The sequence below is a fragment of the Pinus tabuliformis genome, chromosome 2_2 (genome assembly GCF_031772625.1).
Source record: "Pinus tabuliformis cultivar Carrire ecotype Pingquan chromosome 2_2, CPIR1, whole genome shotgun sequence".
In the NCBI taxonomy this organism is placed as follows: Eukaryota; Viridiplantae; Streptophyta; class Pinopsida; order Pinales; family Pinaceae; genus Pinus; species Pinus tabuliformis.
The window spans coordinates 1,049,664,536-1,049,687,868 of record NC_142300.1 but is presented as its reverse complement, the minus strand read 5'-3'; the positions used below and the strand labels follow the sequence as shown (position 1 = coordinate 1,049,687,868).

General features: G+C 35.8%; 1 protein-coding gene across 4 annotated transcripts in view; it reads left to right on the top strand.

Annotated features, from left to right (window-relative positions):
• The window catches only part of LOC149196976 (jacalin-related lectin 3-like), a 140,507-nt gene that overhangs the window by 53,311 nt on the left and 63,863 nt on the right, over positions 1 to 23,333 (top strand). For all 4 annotated transcript variants that reach the window (XM_089405697.1, XM_089405699.1, XM_089405700.1 and 1 more), the window contains 4 exons: positions 5,440 to 5,631; positions 5,730 to 5,972; positions 22,558 to 22,749; positions 22,848 to 23,090. In XM_089405697.1, the coding sequence (XP_089261823.1) occupies positions 5,440 to 5,631; positions 5,730 to 5,972; positions 22,558 to 22,749; positions 22,848 to 23,090 (870 nt within the window). The remainder of the gene's footprint in view (positions 1 to 5,439; positions 5,632 to 5,729; positions 5,973 to 22,557; positions 22,750 to 22,847; positions 23,091 to 23,333) is intronic.

Below are 23,333 nucleotides of genomic sequence, written 5' to 3'. Positions count from 1 at the left end.
ACCCTTCGACCCCATGGTCTCCTGACTAAATTTGGATAAGCCGGAATTCCATCGACTAAGTCCATGGATTCGAAGTCAACAAAGGTCGAAATTCCCATAATTGATGGCTTAAGTTGTCATAGTGTTCCAATTGGCTCATTGAACCTTTGGTAAACTAGTTGAAGATAGTTATTAGTCTTCTGAAGTGATGGTTTCCCAAAATTAATCCATGTTTCTCTTGAAAGTATATTTACTTGAGATCCAAATTTGACCATGACTTGTTTCATCATATATCCATTTACTTGCAGATTTACCCGAGGGTTGTCATCGTCTGAAAATCCACTTTATGAAGATGGCACACGTTTTTGCGTTGATTTCTTCCTTCATTGCAATCTTTTAATATATTTACAAGTTCAACAAGGCGACCAAATGATTATTCTTCCTTTAATAGTTCCAGAGGATTCATTGATTCCAAGAAGTATTTTCTTGACTCGTGCTAGACCTAGTAAAGACATGGAGGTTTTTTGGATTTATAATATCTTTCTTTGAGAAGGACTAACAAATTGACGACCCTTTTATTTAATATATTTTGAAGAATTTTAGGGAAATCCTCCACTGAGTGCTCACCTAAACCACACATATTATAAGAACATAAGTTGGTCTTGTCTTTTAGTGGGCATCTAGGTGCCGTGAGACCCTCTTGGTAGCATCTAAAATAATAAATCTTCCTCACTCTCAACCTCTACCATGACCTTGACCATTGTGTCCTCCCCTTCAACCACCATATCCTCCTCTTTCGTTTTCTCTTCCTCCTTGGATAGGTGGCTCATTATATTGATTCGAAGCCTGAGTATGGTAAACAACATGATATTTGGGATTGTTCTCCACATTTGAATGACCTTCTTGCATTGAGGGGCTATTATCCTCATATATGGAACACCATTTAGGCTTAGTATTATGTAAATTATACTAACACTCTTTAGTACTGTGGTTTGACGCAATTCAACATATATCCCAATATGTATATGACTGAACTCGTTGAACATATTGATCAAAATAATCAACAAATTTAATCAACAAATTTACAATTATATTTGTTATTCCAGGCTTCACTTCTACAGTTAATGCACGATTTCTTTTGTTTTTTTGGAGGGATAATGCCAATAAAGAGCGTTATAATTTTTCAATCTTTTCTTCTAGTGTATTGTCAGTCGTCGAGGTGTGTGACTACTCCACATCATTTGTTTCAGTATGTTGAGAAAATTTAAGGGATTTTTCGCGTGTCTATACTTCGTGCATCCTTTAGGGGTCCTAATATCTTTCGGACTATTTGACTAGTCGGTCTTATCAAATTTAACTTCTGGCTAGTGTGGGAATGCTTTATTTTTATTTTACTTTGACTTCGACATCATTTATTAGTATTTTGTTGGTTTGAAAACCTTTTTCTATATATTCCATGAACCAACTTACCGACTTGTCCCGAGTCGTGACTCTTCAATGGCTGGGTTTGTATCTTCATATTCCTCGACAGATAATAATTGCGATGGGGTGGGGTATGTTCGCGAGATCTCTAATGTGGAGAAGTATGTATTCATTTTCTGGATTATGAATACATGTTTGATTTACAACAAGAATTTCAATTTTTAGTCAATCACTTAAATTATCTTGTTCGTCACTCCTATACCCAATGGTGGATGATTTTGAATTAAAATGCAGTCATTGTTGAAGGAATTCCTGAACGCAGAGACTTGGTATTGATGCAACTAGTGATTATGGTAATGTTGGACCAGAGTTGTTCATTTCCATCTTGTCTAATTGCCTTCCAAGACTTACTTATAGATTAATAGTATTTTTTGGAACGGGAAGTGCTACACCGCTCAACTCATTGATGCTGAGCATGAGAGGAGTCTTGTGCATCTTCAGTTTGACGCTCCTGAGTTTGAATTTTCTTTCTATGGTATTCTTCTCTTATTTATTCTCGTATCTTTTGCCTCTTGTCCTGCTTTTTAATGTTGGTAAACTGTTTATACAATCAAAATCCATCTAAAGTCTTTCATATGCTATCTTCATATCTTCATCTTGTCATTTCTTTGCAACTGACCACTTTCCTCCCATTTTAATATATTAATACTTCTCCTTTTCATTCTTTTGCTTTTTCTAATTTATTATTCACAGATAATTACCCCCCATGCTGAGAAAACTTATTGTCAGTCGACGAGGGAAAAAATCAACATCCATTTTTTATTTGCTCAAGAAATAATCACACACTTTTTTTGTGCTTTTACAATGAGCGTCCAGAAATTTCTCCCAATTGATCTGCTTCTAACGATGGTCGTAGTTTAGTGGTTATTGAAGAGGTGGTTGGAATTCTACCATATGGCCGTCTCCTTTGTCTAGGAGAAACATGTGTAATAAGGTCGGTATGGTGTAGTTTAGTGGTTATTGAAGAGGTGGTTGGAATTCTACCATATGGCCGTCTCCTTTGTCTAGGAGAAACATGTGTAATAAGGTCGGTATGGTACAAAAAAATTATTGTAAAAATCATTGAAAAGCCTTGTTTTAATTCGATCAATATAAGTTCATTCTTGTATTGCTTGCTCCTCACAAAATTTGTCCAATATCTTTTCGACCCATTTGTAAGTTTTAATGTCAATTTCCATCATCTTCTTTCCATCGCATTAGTGGTTTGATGAAGGAATTTCTTAATCTTGGTTGGCGTTGCTTCGATGAATAGTTCATGTGCTTTTGTAAAAAAATGTGCCCTAGCCTCTGTAATTAACAATTTATTTCTCCTCACGTAGTTATTTAAATAATTATTAATCTTCTTCTTCCACCATTGGGGTATATCTTGTAAAGTTAAAATTTACGTTTGCATGTTACAAGTACAAGTCCAATACTACCGACAACGAAGCGAATGTTGTAGTCTAGTAGAAAGTGCACGTTAGTTATAAATAGAAAGGAAAACAAAAACTCACATAATCACATGAAATAAAAGTAATGTAAAAGAGACAAGGTAGCAGAGAACCAACAAAGAAATACTTTTTATTATATTCTCTTAATGAGAAAATCAAACCATTCCATTGATGTGCATACATTCATATATATAAATATCATGTGTCGACAGTTACGACAGTGCAGCTGTTGGAATCAAATATCCTTAACCAACTCAAACAGTCAATTCGACTAGCAAGTCGACCGACTCTACAATATGTATTTATTATGTCAACTCGACTGAGCTACCCAACTAAGTTGACTAGCCCCTCCAATAGAAACTATTTGTACTAGGTCAGAAATTGCACATGCAATGGGAGTTTTTAGCATGAATATATCAAAAATAGGAAAGAAGATTTGAACAATTGTAAAGAGGGTTTTTAGATATTTGCATTGACACTATATATTACGGAATTTTCTATCAAGGAAGACCTAAGTAGATAGATTATTAGATGTACATGGATTTGTTAATACATATCGGGTAGGAGATCTATATTGTAGAAGATATACAAGTGATTATATTTTTAACCTATTTGGCAGAGAAATCAGTTTGATGAGAAAGAAATATAACTACAAAATATAAATACATGGAAACCACTCATGCAAGTAAGGAATTTGTATGGTTATAGAGATTGTGTTAAATACATGGAAACCACTGATGCAAGTAAGGAATTTGTATGGTTAGAGATTGTGTTAAAGTATTTTGGCTATATCATAATTTGTAATGTTAGGTTGTGACAATCAAAGGGCAATCTGTCACAAACCAGCTGTCTAACCTATAAAAAATGTGGACATTAACAGATTAATGTCTAGGAATCAAATTAGGGGTATTACAATATTTTTGTCATTTTGTCTATCCTAGAAGGAAAACTTCACCCACCTTTAGAATTATGGATGAATTACTCACCCTAGAGTCTTAATGACCTTCATGCCTACCAATTTTACCTCCATGTGGTGAATCATTGGCTTGAGAATCCAACAAGCTTCCCAAGTGAGTGATTTCATATTTTATTTGGATAAACATACATGGGAACTAACTTCATAATCCACATATAAGTTCACACCTTCATTACTTTATTCAAATTACATCTCTAATTGGTTGAAACATTGTATTCCAATGGATGTTCGATGATTGTAATGTTGAGCTAAGACATTGGTAGCCATTGGGAGTCATGAAAGATTTGATGACTTTATTGCTCTTCACTATCTTTTAAGACTTCAAAATTAATTGATGATACATTAAATTAAAATAAGTGTTCATCAAGACAATTGGTTTTTCACATTAATGGATTCATAAGTTCTTTGTCTTACATCGATTACTAAAATTCTTATTCATAAATTTAATGAACACTCTCCTAGTGACTAATTAAAATTCTTAATTTTCCTTCATATTTCAAATTCAAATGTCTAAATTCATATTTTCATAATGACAAACTTCAAAATTGAATTGTCAACTCTCTTAGACATTCATATTTTCATAATGACAAAGCTCAAAATTGAATTGTCAACTCTCTTAAATCTCTATTTTTAATGCACCATAATCCGTATAGATTAGTATAATTTCTCCCAATCCCTATTTCTTGTAATCACTGAGATTTAGCTGAAGTTTTTGTTAGATTATAAAAAAATCATTTTTCATTTTTTATTAAATATTTAATAAATTTAAAACATAAAAAAATAATTTTTTTATTTTTTTTTAAATATATCAATTATATTTTTACCAAAATACGTTAAATACAAGAGTTAAAGCGTTCTTCCTTTCACACAATTAAGAGAATTAACCAGTATTTATTACTTAGATAATTAGGAATCTGATTTCCTAAGCGTTATACTTTATACCTCAATCTAGTAAAAGATAGAAGCTTTGTCAAGGCAAAATAATAGTGCCATTTTGCTCTTTGCACGGGTTTAGACGTCCCTCTTCTAATAATGAAGAGTAGTTACATTAATCCTTTAAAACCTTAATATCGATTAATCAATATTTAACTTGTCAAATTGCTTTTGTGATGCGTTTAAAAGATATTTTTATAATTTTCTACGACCAAAAAAAAGAATTATAATAAATTCAAACCTGAAGATGTTAGAGGATAATACCAATCTTTTATTTAAAAACAAAATAAAAACTTAGGTTTATACACTAATATTTGAAAATATTAAAATTGGTGTCTATATAATTTCCTTTATATTTCATTCATTTAATAAAAGTTAATTAAGTACATTTTTTTTTCTATTAAGTTGAAAAATTAATTAATTTGAGGTCTTTGTGAAAGTTGAGTAAGATTATTTTTTCTAGTAAATCGAAAAATAAATTAAATTGAGGTCTTTGTGAAAGTTAAGTACATTTTTTTCATAGTAAATGGACAAATTAACTAATTTGAAGTCTTTGTGAAAGTTAATTAAGTACAATTTTTTTTTGTGGTAAATGGAAAAATTAATTAATTCAAGGTCTTTATTTTCTTCTTATTGTAGAGTTTGAAGCCCATATCAGTTGGTCCATGGGGAGGCCAAGGTGGGGACAAGTGGGATGATGGAGTGTATTCAGGCATTCACAGAATAATCATAGGTTATGGAGATGCCATACATTCCATTAAAATTAAATATGATAAGGATGGAAGTCCTTTTCGGTCCGAGCATGGAAACGGTGGAAAAAATGTTGGAAAGGTGATGACTGAATAATAATAAATATGTTTTATAAATAATATGCATTGATATTGTTTTAATTTTTATATATTGATTAATTTATAATTTATTTTTTACAGATTGAATTGGATTATCCCAAAGAGATTCTCACTTCAATAAGTGGACATTACGACACTTATTTAAGGTCATTGACTTTTACAAGCAACTTGAAGAAATATGGACCTTATGGTAGAGAAAAAGGGAATTACTTTTCATTCCCCAATAACTATGGGAAAATAGTGGGCTTTCATGGTCGGAGTGGTTTATATTTGGATTGTATCGGAGTTCATCTCTCAAAGTCTCACACTGCGGTGCCTCGAAAGGTATGTTTTCATAGTATGTCAAATTAATTACATTAAAAGCGGTAGAATTTAATTTTTAATTAATAAAAATATGTTTTTTCAAAATGTTATTATTTTAGATATGGTTTCATAGTATGTTAAATAATAATATTAATTAAATTATAAGTTTGAAGATTTTTTATTTTAATTTTAATTTTTTATTAGAATTTTTTTTCATCTTAAATATTGTATAATAAGTAATTATTTTAAAATATTATAAAATTTTAAAGATATTTTAATTTATTTATTAAAAATAAATATATTTTTTTCTTTTAAAAATATTTAGAATTATAGATTTTTAAATAATAAACTGTAAAAACATTACAAAAAAATATATTAAAAAAATTAACCTTTCTCAATTACCCAAATTATATCTAATTTATATTAAATTAAACATCTTATTTAATAAGATTTAAATTTTATATTACAATTTTTTTCATAACCCCGTACATATATATAAATGATTTGAATTTGATTAAAAAATATAACAATTTTAACTATAATTTAAATCAATTATAAGTTCGAAGAATTTTTATTTTTTTATTTTTTTTGTTATATCAGATTTTTTTATCTTAAATATTGTATAATAAGTAATTTTTTTAAAAATATTATAAAATTTTAAATATATTTATTAAAAATAAATATATTTTTTCTCTTTTAAAAATATTTAGAATTATAGATTTTTAAATAATAAATTTTAAAAACATAGCAAAAAATATATTTAAAAAAATTAACTTTTACAAATTACCCAAATTATATCTAATTTATATTAAATTAAACATCTAATTTAAAAAGATTTAAATTTTATATTACAATTTTTTTTCTAAACCCCATACATATATATAAATGATTTGAATTTGATTAAAAATTATAACAATTTTAAGTATAATGTAAATGATTTAATCATTAAGAAAATATATTTCTTGATAAGATATTGTAAATTTACATTTAATAATAAAATATTTACACAAAATTCCTTAACTTCCTTGTAATGTGTATGAAACGTTAATTTTATATAAACAATTTTTTTTCTTCATATTATGGCATAATAAAATATTTATATATTTAAATTGTTTTCTTAATAGTATTTTGATATTTTATAGAATATATAAAAAAATTCAACATAAGTTGTAAATATACAAATTAAAATTTCTTATATAACTTCAATTTTGAAAAGTTTATAAATATCCAACGATATACATAAAAACTTTATAAATATCTAACACTATATATTTATACTCTTTATGTGTAAGTTTTTAATTTTAATTTTTAAAATTTTATAAAGATCGAACCGTGTACAATAAAAATTTATAAATATTGAACTCTATACAAGAAAACTCTTTATGTATAACTTTTTAATTTTATTTAAGAAGACCAATTATTATTATTAAAAAATCAAATATCTAAATTTTTTTGTAGCTTATTTTTCGATATGATAGTGTATACTACACATCCAATTATCTTATACCCACTAACATTGTTATAAAAATTCACACACAATTATAAATTTAATTAGAAAATATTAATGATTTTAATCATAATATAAAACGTTTTAATTATTATTGAAAAATTTGTAATATAAAAAGTTATTATTGCCTTGCCCATATATATTCATAAAAAAATTTGCCTCTATTTTTTTTCTATGTAAATTTTTTCAAATATTCGATTTCAACATTTTATTACTAATTTATCATATTTTATAAATATGACATAATTTTCATAAATATGTGTGGTTATTTTACTAATATTACTAAGTGGTATGTTAGCATTTACCACTAGTTCATTAGCATGCCGTCCATCTTCCTTACTGATTGTTGATTTGAACAATTAAATTTTTAAACATTATGTTGGCTTTTAATATTAGTTGCAATTTCGAAAGACAATTTTTATGAGAAATGTTGACTTGTTTTTCTTTCCTAGGGGGCTAAGGTCATCAATAGACACCATGTTACTCATATCATCCAATCATTCTCTAAACTTGTAAAAGATGTTGATGCTCATATGTAAATCTCTTGGCCACTAATTGTGACCCTGACATATCTTTTGTTCTCATATTTAAAGACCTCCTATTTTATTAAATTTGCAAGTTATTCACCTTCTAATTCATTGCATACATTTTTCCCTTTTTTATTTTCATTCTCTATTTGATTGAGATGATGATTAGGTGAATAACTGTGCATATACCTTGACGTGCTTCAATGTTTACATACATAGTAGTAATCACTTGCTTGACCCTTTTTTTTCGCGAGATCCTTTGAAAGTCAGCCATATGTTTTTTTACTATTTAAATTGAAACTTAGGCTATTGCTCTTTTCAAGAATGTTATTTAAGTGGATATATTTCATTTGAAGAGCTGTTGCACATTATCCATGGGGGATTTTGTTACCTTTGTTGCAATGAGTAGATGTGTTATTGGGACCTATTTAAATATAATCTTTGCAAAACCCATGGTGATGGAGTAGTAGGATTTCCTGTAAGCTTTTGAAACATTGGTTGTAGAAGAAACTTAATATTTCGTTGATTTCTTTTTTGAAATTTCTTTGCAACGCCCATGATGATGGAGTAGTAGGATTTCCTTTAAGCTTTTGAAACATTGGTTGTAGAAGAAACTTAATATTTCATTGATTTCTTTTTTGAAATTTCTTATTTTGATTTTTCTTTGAAGTTCTAGATGATTAATTGAGAATGCTTGAGTTTACCATTTTCAAATGAAGAAAATTCTTACTAAATCATTAGACTTATTACATGTTTCAATCCCATTTCAAGGTGACCCATCAATCTCTCTTTTAATTTTATTTTTCAAAACCCTATGATGATGTTCATCAAATCATTCCACGTGTTTTATCGTAATGCATCTTTCGGAGTTCCTCAATGATGCAGGAGCATTTGGTCGACAGGGCGCAGACCGAGAAGGGACAGAGAAAGTTTCTGAGGAAGATTGGGAAGGATGAACATTTCGACAACTCGACAGCAAGTCTGTCAAATTTGCTTATGTTTTTTGTTTATTTTATTTTGTTCTCTCAAGGTCAACTACAGCACTTGGTTCTATTAGCTTAAATTTCCAGTTATTCTGTTCTGTTTTAATTGTAGTTACAGGTCTTAACTAGAGTTGTTAAAGGACTGTAGTAACAGGTCCTAAATTAGAATTGTTAGGAGTTAGTTAAGTGTCCATAATCTATGTAAACAGTCACCCCTTGTGGAACAGAGAAAACAGATAAACTAACCAACAATCAAGTCACGTAGGTTACTGTTAACTGCAAGCAACTGTATTGTAGTAACTACCAAGCAGTTATCTAATTGCAGAACCTATTGTACAAAAGGGAAAACAAAACAACCCAGAGGGGTTCAGTTCAGCAGCAGAATATGAAAAGTGAATAAGAGCAATATATTTTTTTCCTCATCAAAATACTGTGCACAAATTAAATATACAGCTATATGATTCAAGTCCTCTGTAATACAATATATATGCATACCACTGTAATTTCCATTCATTTCAGGTGAGTCAAAACAACAGAGTTATTACAATTCCAAGAGTCCGTTGACTAGCTAAGACAAGAGGGAGCACCAGACGAGAGGCGCACCCAACACAGTGGAACGAAAACAGACTACGGTCGAAACCGGTAAGCAGCCAAACCATTTACAAATAGAGTTCATATGCCACACAATTATTACATTGTATGCCTGTATAAAACAATATATATCCAACTGTGCAACGAGGGTTCGATGAACCGAGCCAACAGGGGCTCACAGTAAACCCCAAGCCACGGTCACGGGTTGGAGATAACCCGACATACATACAGACGCGACAAAGATACAGTGAACAAACAGCAAACAAGTAAATGTAACCAAGAGCCATTGCGAGGAAGTAAAGCAGAGACAGAGCTACCCGAAGAAAGGCGTGATTGTAACCCTTGTGAAACCACGGGAACCGGCCACACCTGCCAACACCAGACAAAGCGAAGGGTCAGGGTTTTGAAGATGGGAAGCAACCCTGTACGAGAGGGTTTTACCACGAAACTACAAGTGAACAATAAAAACTGTGCATAAGAGTGACAGAGAAGCCTTACCTGGAGGGAGCCGAGACCCAGGCCAACAGAGACAAGCACTAACTCTGAAAACAAAGGAGCTGCGGAACGTTAGTTCCAGCATAAACTGTGGGAGAAGACATAAAGCACGAAACAAGTCCTTACCTGTTCTATACAGCCAAGCGCCGGAGAGAAACCAAGTTGGGAAGCATTCCAACAGAGTATTCGACAGCTGAGCAGAAACCGTAGCCATTCATCACCAGCATTCACCACAAGGTTAACAAAACGACCATAACAAACAGCTTGAGCCAGCACAGAACCAAAAATCGCTCACACAGTCGAAAGAACCAGTTGAATGCACAGAGAACAACCATAACTTACCAAGAAACCCTGAAGCAAATACATCAATAGCCACGGCAACGAATTGACGGAGTGAAATAGCATTGTTACACCATAAGAAACCAGCAGGAATCCAACAGGATTCATCCACAGGCGGAGTAACCAGAGGCGGAGCCGAGACCAATAACAACAGCAAAGTGTAAAATGGCCACACAGGCGCGAAGTGGTGGAATAAACATGCGTTAAGGGATTAGGGTTTGTCAACCCCGAGACAGGGCAGGTGTCACAAAGAGGGACCGAGATGGGTACACAGACATTGAATGTCAATCAACCACCGCAAAAATCATTTACAATCAACCATTAATCAACCAAAAGTTAGTGTGAATCCACGTAGGTTAAGTTAAGCGTGGGACCACGTGGGCTGGCCCCATCAATTGGTATCAGAGCAGTTTTTTTATATATATATATAGAGGAAGATGGCAGAAGGGCAAGTGCCAAGACGAGGACGTGGAAGAGGTGCACGTAGAGGAGCAGATGAAGGATTGAGGGAACAAATTAGAGTTCTTACAGCTCGCTTGGAAGCAGTAGAAGCGGGTAGACGAAGAGACCCAGAACTGGGAGATACCAGTGAAGAGGAAGTGATGACTGCTACAGAAGGGTCTGATGAGGAAGCTCCAGAATTGAGGTTGCTGCGACAGGTTTTATTGGCCAGCAGCAAGCCAAAGACAGAAATCTCAAATTATGATGGCAGTCTGTCCGCGGAAGTCCTATTGGACTGGATAAGCGAACTTGACAAATATTTTGAAAATGAAGAAGTCAGTGAGGATAAAAGGGTTAAGTTCGCTGCCACTAAGCTGAAGGGACACGCGCTACTATGGTGGGACAGTGTCCAAGCGGACAGAAAGAGAATGAACAAGTCGCCGATACGACAATGGTCCAGGATGATAGCGAAATTGAAAGGCAGATTTTTGCCAAAAGATTACCAGGTGGAATTATATCGGCGAGTGCAGAGTTTAAAGCAAAGAGGAATGACAGTTAGGGAGTACACAGAAGAATTTTACAGAGTAAATTTACGTGCTGGTTATACTGATGATAACCCAGAAAAGACAGCAAGGTACGTAAATGGATTGAGGATGGAAATATTAGATGAAATCAGTATTCTTTCTCCCCAGAATATTGAAGAAGCCTTTCAGAGTGCTGTAAAGGCTGAGGAAAAGATTAACAGAAAACATAACAGCAGAAGAGGGAGAGGAAATAGCAGAGGACGGGGACAATCCTACGGTAGAGGAAAGAGTGTTGCGAACAGCGAAGAAGGCAGCAGTTCAAAAACTTCAGGGACAGCAGAAAAAGGAGATAGCACCAGAGGAGGTCGTTCATACCAGAGAGGACGAGGGAATGGCCGCGGAAGAGGGACTAATGTCTAGTGCTACAGGTGCCACAAATGGGGCACAGAGCCTTTGAGTGTCCAGAAGTTGAACAGGTCGGTCAGAGGGGAACGCTGATGGCACAGACTGAAGAAGCTGAAGCACAACCCCGGGAGGTGGAAGACATGGCGGAGACAGGGGAAGCTTTGATTTTGAACAAAGTATTGTTAAAGCCAACCAAGGAAGTGGCTGAAACAACACAGCGGAAGGCACTGTTCCGGACAGTCTGTAAATTGCATGGAAAGTGCTGTAAGGTGATAATAGACAGCGAGAGTACAGATAACTTGGTTGCCACAGAGATGGTGGAAAAACTGGGGTTGAAGCGGCTGAAGTACCCCACACCTTACAAGGTGTCGTGGCTGCAGAAAGGCCACCAGCTGTTGGTTGATGAACAATGCGAGGTGGAGTTTCGCATTGGCAAGTACCACGATACAGTGGTCTGCGATATTATGCCGATGGACGTGTGCCACATACTGCTCGGAAGACCATGGCAGTATGACAGGAAGGTGACACACGATGGGAAAACTAATTGCTATAAGTTTGTGAAGGATGGGGTCAAACACACACTTGTACCCATCAATGAGGAAGATTCAGCAGAATCAAGCGGAACAAAGGCGCTATTACTTGGAGGAAAACAGTTCATAAAGCAGATTGAAGAAAATGAGATTAATTTTGCAGTGGTGAGGAGGATGAAGCCAGTATTACTGAGCTTGGAGAAATCAGAATTGCCCAAAGAGGTACAAGAGCTGTTAGAAGAATTTCAAGATATTGCGGCTGATGAACTACCTGATAAGTTGCCTCCCAAGAGGAGCATCAGCCACCATATTGATTTTATACCAGGATCAAGTTTACCGAACAAGGCAGCGTACAGAATGAGTCCCAAGGACAATGAGGAAGTACGCAAACAAGTGCAGGAATTGTTAGATAAGGGACTGATCAGAGAGAGTTTAAGCCCCTGTGCGGTACCTACAGTCCTTGCACCCAAGAAAGGTGGAGAGTGGCGGATGTGCACAGATTCGCGGGCTATAAACAAGATCACCATTCGTTACAGGTTTCCCTTGCCTAGAATGGATGACATGATGGACTGTCTTAGTGGGGCAGCATATTTTACAAAGATAGATCTGAAAAGTGGGTACCATCAGATCAGGATTAGAGAGGGAGATGAGTGGAAGACAGCCTTCAAGACCAACGAAGGACTGTACGAATGGCTGGTCATGCCATTTGGATTGAGTAATGCTCCGAGTACTTTTATGAGATTAATGAACGAGATGTTAAAGGAGTTTATTGGAAAGTTCGTGATAGTCTATCTGGATGACATTTTAATTTTTAGCAGGACGAAAAGAGAACACCTTCAGCATATTCGAAGGGTATTCGAGAAGCTGCAGCAGAATAAACTGCTGATAAATTTAAAAAAATGCACTTTCTTGCAGAAGGAGTTGATTTATCTGGGATTTGTAGTGGCAGAGAATGAGTTAAAGATGGACCCGGAGAAGATTGAAGCAATCATGAGTTGGCCGTCACCTAAGAGTTTATTCGAGGTACGTAGTTTTCATGGTTTAGCAAGTTTTTATCGGAAGTTCATCAGGAATTTTAGTGAAATCTGCGTGCCCATGCTAGAGACCATCAAAAAGGCCAGCCAACCTTTTTGCTGGACTAAGGCGGCAGAAAACAGCTTCCAACTCCTGAAGCGTAAAATAACAGAAAGGCCAATCTTGAGACTGCCCGATTTCAGCAAACCTTTTCAAGTCCGGTGTGATGCAAGCGGGACAGCTATTGGCGCTGTACTCAGTCAAGAGGACAGACCAGTGGCGTTCTTTAGTGAGAAGCTAAATGAAAGTCGGCAGAAATACTCGTCATATGACAAAGAATTTTATGCAGTGGTTCAAGCCTTGAAGCATTGGAGGCACTACTTACTGGGAAATGAGTTCGTTTTGTTCTCTGATAATTCTGCATTGCAGTATATAACACAGCAACACAAACTGAACCATAAACATGCCAAGTGGGTGGAGTACCTGCAAAGTTTCACTTTTGTGTTGAAACACATAAGTGGGCAAGCCAACAAAGTGGCGGACGCTTTAAGCAGAAGAGCCCTGCTCTTACAAGAAAGTGGCATACAGGTGATGGGATTTGAGTATTTGAAAGACTTATACCAGATGGACGCAGATTTCAAAGAAGCTTTTGAAGCATGCCAGAATCCCGTATTGAGGAATACAAGCCCATGGCTAGATTTCAATTTACAGGAAGGATTATTGTTTCGAGGAGGACAGCTATGTGTTCCAGATTGTTCGATGAGGGAAAATCTGGTGAGAGAGAAACACAGTGGCGGACTAGCGGGACATTTTGGCATCGATAAGACATTGGAGCAGCTCGGGCATTTTTATTACTGGCCAAGGATGAGCCGGGATGTACAGAGGTATGTAACCAGGTGTAAAATCTGCCAACTGGCGAAAGGACACAGCCAGAACACGGGGCTATACACACCCCTACCTGTTCCAAGCAGGCCATGGGATTCAGTCAGCATTGACTTTGTCCTAGGATTGCCTAGAACGCAGCGGGGGTATGATTCAGTGATGGTGGTGGTGGATAGGTTCTCAAAAATGGCTCATTTCATTCCTTGCTGGAAGACAAGCGACGCCACAAACGTGGCACATCTTTTCTTTACGGAAGTAGTTCGATTACATGGCTTACCAAAAACTATAGTTTCAGACAGGGATGTGAAATTTACAGGACATTTTTGGCGCACCCTGTGGAAAAAGCTGGGCACACAATTAAATTTCAGTTCTGCGTATCATCCGCAGACTGACGGACAGACAGAGGTGGTGAACAGGAGTTTGGGCAACTTGTTACGGAGCTTGACGGGAGAAAACTCGCGATTGTGGGATCGAGCTCTTGCCCAGGCAGAATTCGCTTATAACGATTCGCCTAATAGGAGCACCGGTCTTAGCCCATTTCAAATCTTGTATGGTATGCATCCGCGAGGAGTACATGAATTACGAGATTTGGGACAGCTAGAAAGGAGAAGTGCAGACGGAGAAGATTTTGCAGAAGCGATGAGTGAGCTGCATGAAAAAGTCAAGTCAAGATTACAGGACAGCACGCAGAAATATAAGCAACATGCAGACACAAGGCGGCGAGAGGTAAATTTTGAGATTGGGGACGAAGTCCTTGCACATTTGCGCCGGGAACGGTTTCCTAAGGGTACGTATAACAAACTGAAATTCAAAAAAATCGGCCCATGCAAAATTCTGCGCAAATTCTCAGCAAATGCGTATGAAATACAGCTGCCACCTGATATAGGTATATCACCCATATTCAACGTGGCAGACCTGTTTCCATATCATGCCCAGGCAGAGAATGAAAGAATGGTACAGCCACAACGGGACACCCAGTTCGAGGACAGTCTTTGGAAGAAACAGTTACCGTCGGTCAAGACCCATGAAATAGAAGGAATCATCAGCACACAGGTGGCCAAGAAGACACGCAGAAAGGAGTATCTGCGTTATCTCGTTAAGTGGAAGGACCGTCCAATGGAGGACAGCTCCTGGCTCGACGAGATACAGATTCGAAAGGCGGGCTACTCGGTGGAGGAACTCATGGAACGGAGCCATGAGAACTCTCTTTTACCCCGGCAGCCTGATGCAGGAGCATCTGGTCGACAGGGCGCAGACCGAGAAGGGACAGAGAAAGTTTCTGAGGAAGATTGGGAAGGATGAACATTTCGACAACTGGACAGCAAGTCTGTCAAATTTGCTTATGTTTTTTGTTTATTTTATTTTGTTCTCTCAAGGTCAACTACAGCACTTGGTTCTATTAGCTTAAATTTCCAGTTATTCTGTTTTGTTTTAATTGTAGTTACAAGTCTTAACTAGAGTTGTTAAAGGACTGTAGTAATAGGTCCTAAATTAGAATTGTTAGGAGTTAGTTAAGTGTCCATAATCTATGTAAACAGTCACCCCTTGTGGAACAGAGAAAACAAATAAACTAACCAACAGTCAAGTCACGTAGGTTACTGTTAACTGCAAGCAACTGTATTGTAGTAACTACCAAGCAGTTATCTAACTGCAGAACCTATTGTACAAAAGGGAAAACAAAACAACCCACAGGGGTTCAGTTCAGCAGCAGAATATGAAAAGTGAATAAGAGCAATATATTTTTTTCCTCATCAAAATACTGTGCACAAATTAAATATACAGCTATATGATTCAAGTCCTCTGTAATACAATATATATGCATACCACTGTAATTTCCATTCATTTCAGGTGAGTCAAAACAACAGAGTTATTACAATTCCAAGAGTCCGTTGACTAGCTAAGACAAGAGGGAGCACCAGACGAGAGGCGCACCCAACACAGTGGAACGAAAACAGACTACGGTCAAAACCGGTAAGCAGCCAAACCATTTACAAATAGAGTTCATATGCCACAAAATTATTACATTGTATGCCTGTATAAAACAATATCTATCCAACTGTGCAACGAGGGTTCGATGAACCGAGCCAACAGGGGCTCACAGTAAACCCCAAGCCACGGTCACGGGTTGGAGATAACCCGACATACATACAAACGCGACAAAGATATAGTGAACAAACAGCAAACAAGTAAATGTAACCAAGAGCCATTTCGAGGAAGTAAAGTAGAGACAGAGCTACCCGAAGAAAGGCGTGATTGTAACCCTTGTGAAACCACAGGAACCGGCCACACCTGCCAACACCAGACAAAGCGAAGGGTCAGGGTTTTGAAGACGGGAAACAACCCTGTACGAGAGGGTTTTACCACAAAACTACAAGTGAACAATAAAAACTGTGCATAAGAGTGACAGAGAAGCCTTACCTGGAGGGAGCCGAGACCCAGGCCAACAGAGACAAGCACTAACTCTGAAAACAAAGGAGCTGTGGAACGTTAGTTCCAGCATAAACTGTGGGAGAAGACATAAAGCACGAAACAAGTCCTTACCTGTTCTATACAGCCGAGCGCCGGAGAGAAACCGAGTTGGGAAGCATTCCAACAGAGTATTCGACAGCTGAGCAGAAACCGTAGCCATTCATCACCAGCATTCACCACAAGGTTAACAAAACGACCATAACAAACAGCTTGAGCCAGCACAGAACCAAAAATCGCTCACACAGTCGAAAGAACCAGTTGAATGCACAGAGAACAACCATAACTTACCAAGAAACCCTGAAGCAAATACATCAATAGCCACGGCAACGAATTGACGGAGTGAAATAGCATTGTTACACCATAAGAAACCAGCAGGAATCCAACAGGATTCATCCACATGCGGAGTAACCAGAGGCGGAGCCGAGACCAATAACAACAGCAAAGTGTAAAATGGCCACACAGGCGCGAAGTGGCGGAATAAACATGCGTTAAGGGATTAGGGTTTGTCAACCCCGAGACAGGGCAGGTGTCACAAAGAGGGACCGAGCCGGGTACACAGACATTGAATGTCAATCAACCACCGCAAAAATCATTTACAATCAACCATTAATCAACCAAAAGTTAGTGTGAATCCACGTAGGTTAAGTTAAGCGTGGGACCACGTGGGCTGGCCCCATCACTCAATAACGTATTGGCCTTATTTTTAGATTTGAATGCTCATATTTAAGTTTATTTCAATCCAATTTCACGTGTTCCCAATACCCTTATTTGCATTTGAATTTTGAACTTTTTAAAAGGCACTGATGCTTCATTGTAAAATTCATAGCACTTGAACTAGTTCAGCACAAGGATCCCTAATACTTCATGGATCACTTTTTAGGTTTCATATTTTGAGTGTTGATGGTGTGTCAATGGATTATTTCCACATAATTCAAACGGTTTATCTTTTATACTTACTCTATGGTTCGATGAGCCATTGTCAAATTTTAAATGAATATTTTTTCATTTTCCTAGATGGTTTATTAAGAGGATTTCTAAGAGGATTTCATCTTCATTTTTGTTTTCCTAACAATTAATCAATCTACATTTGCAATGTTGGTTAAATGAATTTTGAAAATATGATTGAACATTTTCAAAAGTATTTCTATATTTCTTTGAGTGATTGTCAACTTCCTCAATGCATCATTTGAATGAGCCCTATAATGCATTAAGTTATATATTTTTATGTTCATTTAAAGAATAATATTTTGAAGTTATTTATGGCTCGTTGAGACACATTTAAGCTTTAAATTATGTATTTCAAAAATTTCCATTAATGTTCCAATAAGGCCTTAAAGAAATTTGAACTTGTTCATTTAACACATGATCTCCTTGATGTTTAGCATTGATGGTGCATTTGTACCAACCCTCCCAAATTAATGTTGATTAATACACACAATATTTCAGAGAAACATAAAATCTTACAAATATGTTTGAATATAATATGTTAGGAGGAGGCCAAAGTTTATAAAAGAATGTCTATAGTCAAATGTCACATTTTTTTTGAAGCCTTCCTTCAAAGGAGGAGCATAAAAAAAAATCCAATATTCAAATTTTCAATGATTCCCCCCCATGCCACCCTTGCCACCTCCTATGGCTAGTAAAAAATGTCTATGTTGAGTGCATTTGATGATTGTAGTAGTCTACTTGTAGACTTGTGAAGCTTCTTTTGTACTCCAACCTTGGAATTCTACATCAAATTGGTTAATTTAGGTATGATTTCCTCTCTTTTAATTTTAAGCATTACCAATTTTTTTTTTTATTTTCGTCGCTGAATTTTGTGCAAGGCTAATTCTATTAAAAGGAACAAAAAAATAATATTACAAAGAGGCCTTAGCCTCAACCGATATCAGCGGAGTTCATCCTGAGAATCATAACTGCCCCATATTTGGGGAACCAGTTTAACATAGCAAAAAGCCAAACATATGATCTTGACCCAACACTGACAAAACCAGAAGAAAGTTTTGATACAACACCATCTGATGGATAAAAATCAAAACAACAGGAGACCGGACCCAACTCGTCAGCAGTAGAAGCCTGAGTTGGCGCGTGGGTGGCCACGTGGCATTACTTGGGTTAAGCATACTAGTCCCAATCCTCATCCTCCTCCGCCACGTCGCCTTCCACCTTGCCACCTGGCAGCTCCTTCGCTGGAAGGGTGCTGCTCGAACTGCCTGTAATTGCCATCGAGATTGAAGCTCTGACTGAGCTGCCACCTAGTTGCCGAGTGTCGCCAGCGTTTTCACCTTTCGCACGCAGTCCGCCACGTTGAGTTCCCCTGCCTTCTTCCGTCGGGAGCTGCTCAGAACCACGACCAACTCGAAGGCTGCGATCCTCCTGAGGATGCTCTTCAGAGTTTCGCACAAGAGCACTGTTCTGATCATTTTCTTCTGAGAAAACTATGGTAACATTAGTAGTTATGATGGGCTTGTTCAGGTTGCTTTGGAACCTGAATTGAGTCGAGTGAGGAACCGAATTGGGGTGCAAAGGAAAAGTGGCAGTTTGAAGCTTGAAATATTTGTGCTCGGCCATTGAAGCCTGCACATGACCCCGACCATTACAAGTATGAGGATAATGTCTGCGGGGCGAGCTGGGAGGGGGAGAATTTTCCTGGGGAGGAGGTGTTGAGGCAGGTGGTGGTTCGGAGCTTTGCGCTGCCTGTTGGCGGGCGCTACCACCTCGGGTACCTTCTCTGTGGCTCCTCATACGGTGATGGACCATAGCAATGTGGTGGGAGTGGAGTTCAGAAGAATAGGAAGCCGGGAAGGATAGCAGAGATTGAACAGAGGGCGACTGGGTAGGATTCAAAGGGCAGTGCTTGGAATGGGAGTAATGATGCCTATTTCCAAGGCCAATACAGCACAAAAGCCAACAACGGCTCCCGGTAACAGTTTTGCTGCAGGGATTTCCAGCTTGGAGCGGGCAAATGTTGAGGGAGGGAGGGCAAACTGAGGGATTGAAGGGTTCCATGTTAATGCATACTGCTTTTGGTTCTCGGCCTGAGTGGCCATTAAATGCTTCATGCAGGCGAGCTTGCGTTTGCCTCAAGTGAGCTTGGGATGATGCGATGGCCACCATCTGGCTAGTCCGAACGCTGTCAATTCGTCGGCTCGTCATTAAGGCTCTCGGTGTTCACCCGCATCTGGGTGCGCTTCTTCTTCCTGTGCCATTTCACTCTTCACTAGTTCCTTGTATTCCAATAACTGGTTTTTAGTGGCTAGCGTAGAAAGCGAACTTGTATAGAGATCCCTCCCACTTTCCACTCCTATATTAGCCAATAGGTAAGCCACTTTATTTCCATCTCGACGTATGTGCCTGAGATTGACTGCTCTGTGGGAAGAGAGCCGGATTTCAATAAGTTCTAGCCGACTCGCCATTCTCTAACTGTTGCTCACTTTGCTTGAAGGTGGTCCTTGCAAAATTTTGTTGACCATATTTATAAGGATCTGCCAATTTTGTTGACCATATTTAATAGAAACAAAATTCAAATTTCTCATCCCAAGCATGATCTTATTTCTGTTGATTGAATGCATGCATTCTTTTATTTATTCCTTTCAAATAAGTATTCAATATGACTAAATGATTACGATCCTTCATTAAATAAGTCCCTCTCATGGCATTTCTTTGTGGAAGGGTCAAGTTACCTCTACATTCAAATTATTATGTCGTGATACAAGAACAAAGCTAACTTGTCAAAAAGCTTAATCATTATATTAGAAAATTGTTCTACATTTGCTCTTAGATTCAAATGTTAAATTATGCAATTGAATTTTGTATTAAAATATACTAGGGAATGCTCCTATTTATCCTTTAAAGGAATATACTACTAAAATTGGGGTGTGACCCTATTTTCCAACTTCATTATACTTATTATGAACCTCAAACAAAACCAAATATTTTAGTATTTAACTTCTTTCTTGTAGACAGACTAAGCCTATTCCAATTTCAAGAGACATTTTGAAATGTAATATTTGTAATTCCTTTGGCGCATTTTGTTATTGAAATGGTGAGTTTTGGGACAATTTTTGTGGATTTGAAAAATAAGAAATATGTAACAAAACATGAAAATATCAATAAAAAATGAACATATATAGAGGCTCTACCCAAGGAGCTCACGAGAACAACTTGGGTAGTTCTAGTCATAATAGTTTACAACATGCCTCTTAATGGGGGGAATTGTTTAGAATGTTTAGAGAATAAACATGGCTTGAAGCATTTGTTAAGCCCATGTAAGAGGAAGATCGAGATGATGATGGATATTCTTACATTTGAATATCTTAGATACATCATGTAGTATCTCAAACTATTACATTTCCTTGTGTTAAGTTGACTAAATGGAACGTGATTTGATAAAAAAGTTCACCCCTCCTGGGCTACGTCTTCGGGCCCTGCTCCATTGACTAGGCCTGCTATATTGATTTCAGCAGCAAATGAGTACATAAAAAATTGTTGACACAAGAGTGGCTTGTTTCTCCTACCAAGAAACATTCTCCTACAAATAATTATCACTCAAAAATATGACTCCCTATAACAAGTCATGATGTCAACAGAAAAATGACACTCTCACAACAGGTCCTTGTACTCCACTTGAAATCCAAGCACATAAACATACGACAACTCCACAATGAAGTGTTGAAAAGAGCTTCTCTCATGAGAACATTGAGAAAAGACTGAAAATAGTTGCTCTGCTGAAGTAACAACTATTGCAGATGAAACTAGAAGGCTGGAAAACCTCTAAATAGGCTCTCTTAATGTTAAAAAGTGCCTGCTTCTTGCTGCAAAAATCTAATTGTCTCTTATTTGGATAAACATACGTGGGAACTAACTTCATAATCGCCATATAAGTTCACACCTTCATTACTTTATTCAAATCACATCTCTAATTGGTTGAAACATTGTATTCCAATGGATGTTCCATGATTGTAATGTTGAGCTAAGACATTGGTAGCCATTGGGAGTCATGAAAGATTTGATGACTTTATTGCTCTTCACCATCTTTTAAGACTCTAAAATTAATTGATGATACCTTAAACTTAGCAAAAAGCTTCATGTGAAATATTATGATTATAAACATTCTTTGGATGATGTTTGATAAGTAATCAAAATCAATTAAAATAAGTGTTCATCAAGACAATTGGTTTTTCACATTAATCGATTCATAAGTTCTTTGTCTTACATCGATTACTAAAACACTTATTGATAAATTTAATGAACACTCTTCTAGTGACTAATTAAAATTCTTAATTTTCCTTCATATTTCAAATTCAAATGTCTAAATTACATCACTTGTGAAAATTTCTTTAATTCATATTTTCATAATAACAAACCTCAAAATTGAATTGTCAACTCTCTTAAACCTCTATTCATAATGCACCATAGTCCATATAGATTAGTATAATTTGTCCTAATTCCTATTTCTTGTATTCATTAAGATTTAGCTAAAGTTTTTGTTAGATTATAAAAATTTCATTTTTCATTTTTTAATTAAATATTTAATAAATTTAAAATATAAAAAAATTAATAAATTTTTAAAAATATTTATCAATTATATTTTTACCAAAATTCGTTAAATATAAGAGTTAAAGCGTTCTTCCTTTCACACAATTAAGAGAATTAACCAGCATTTGTTACTTAGACAATTAGGAAATTAATTAAGTTGAGGTCTTTGTGAAAGTTCAGTAGATTTTTTTCCTAGTAAATGGACAAATTAACTTTGTGAAAGTTAATGAAGTACAATTTTTAAATGGTAAATGGAAAATTAATTAATTTGAAGTCTTTGTGAAAGTTAATGAAGTACAATTTTTTTGTGGTAAATGGAAAAATTAATTAATTAGAGGTCTTTATTTTCTTCTTATTGTAGAGTTTGAAGCCCATATCAGTTGGTCCATGGGGAGGCCAAGGTGGGGTCAAGTGGGATGATGGAGTGTATTTAGGCATTCACAGAATAATCGTAGGTTATGGAGATGCCATACATTCCATTAAAATTAAATATGATAAGGATGGAAGTCCTTTTCGGTCCGAGCATGGAAACAGTGGAAAAAAAGTTGGAAAGGTGATGACTGAATAATAATAAATATGTTTTATAAATAATATGCATTGATATTGTTTTAATTTTTATATATTGATTAATTTATAATTTATTTTTTACAGATTGAATTGGATTATCCCAAAGAGATTCTCACTTCAATAAGTGGACATTACGACACTTATTTAAGGTCATTGACTTTTACAAGCAACTTGAAGAAATATGGACCTTATGGTAGAGAAAAAGGGAATTACTTTTCATTCCCCAATAACTATGGGAAAATAGTGGGCTTTCATGGTCGGAGTGGTTTATATTTGGATTGTATCGGAGTTCATCTCTCAAAGTCTCACACTACGGTGCCTCGAAAGGTATGTTTTCATAGTATGTCAAATTAATTACATTAAAAGCGGTATAATTTAATTTTTAATTAATAAAAATATGAATTTTCAAGATGTTATTATTTTAGATATGGTTTCATAGTATGTTAAATAATAATATTAATTAAATTATAAGTTTGAAGAATTTTGATTTTAATTTTAATCTTTTATCCGAATTTTTTTCATCTTAAATATTGTATAATAAGTAATTCTTTTAAAATATTATAAAAATTT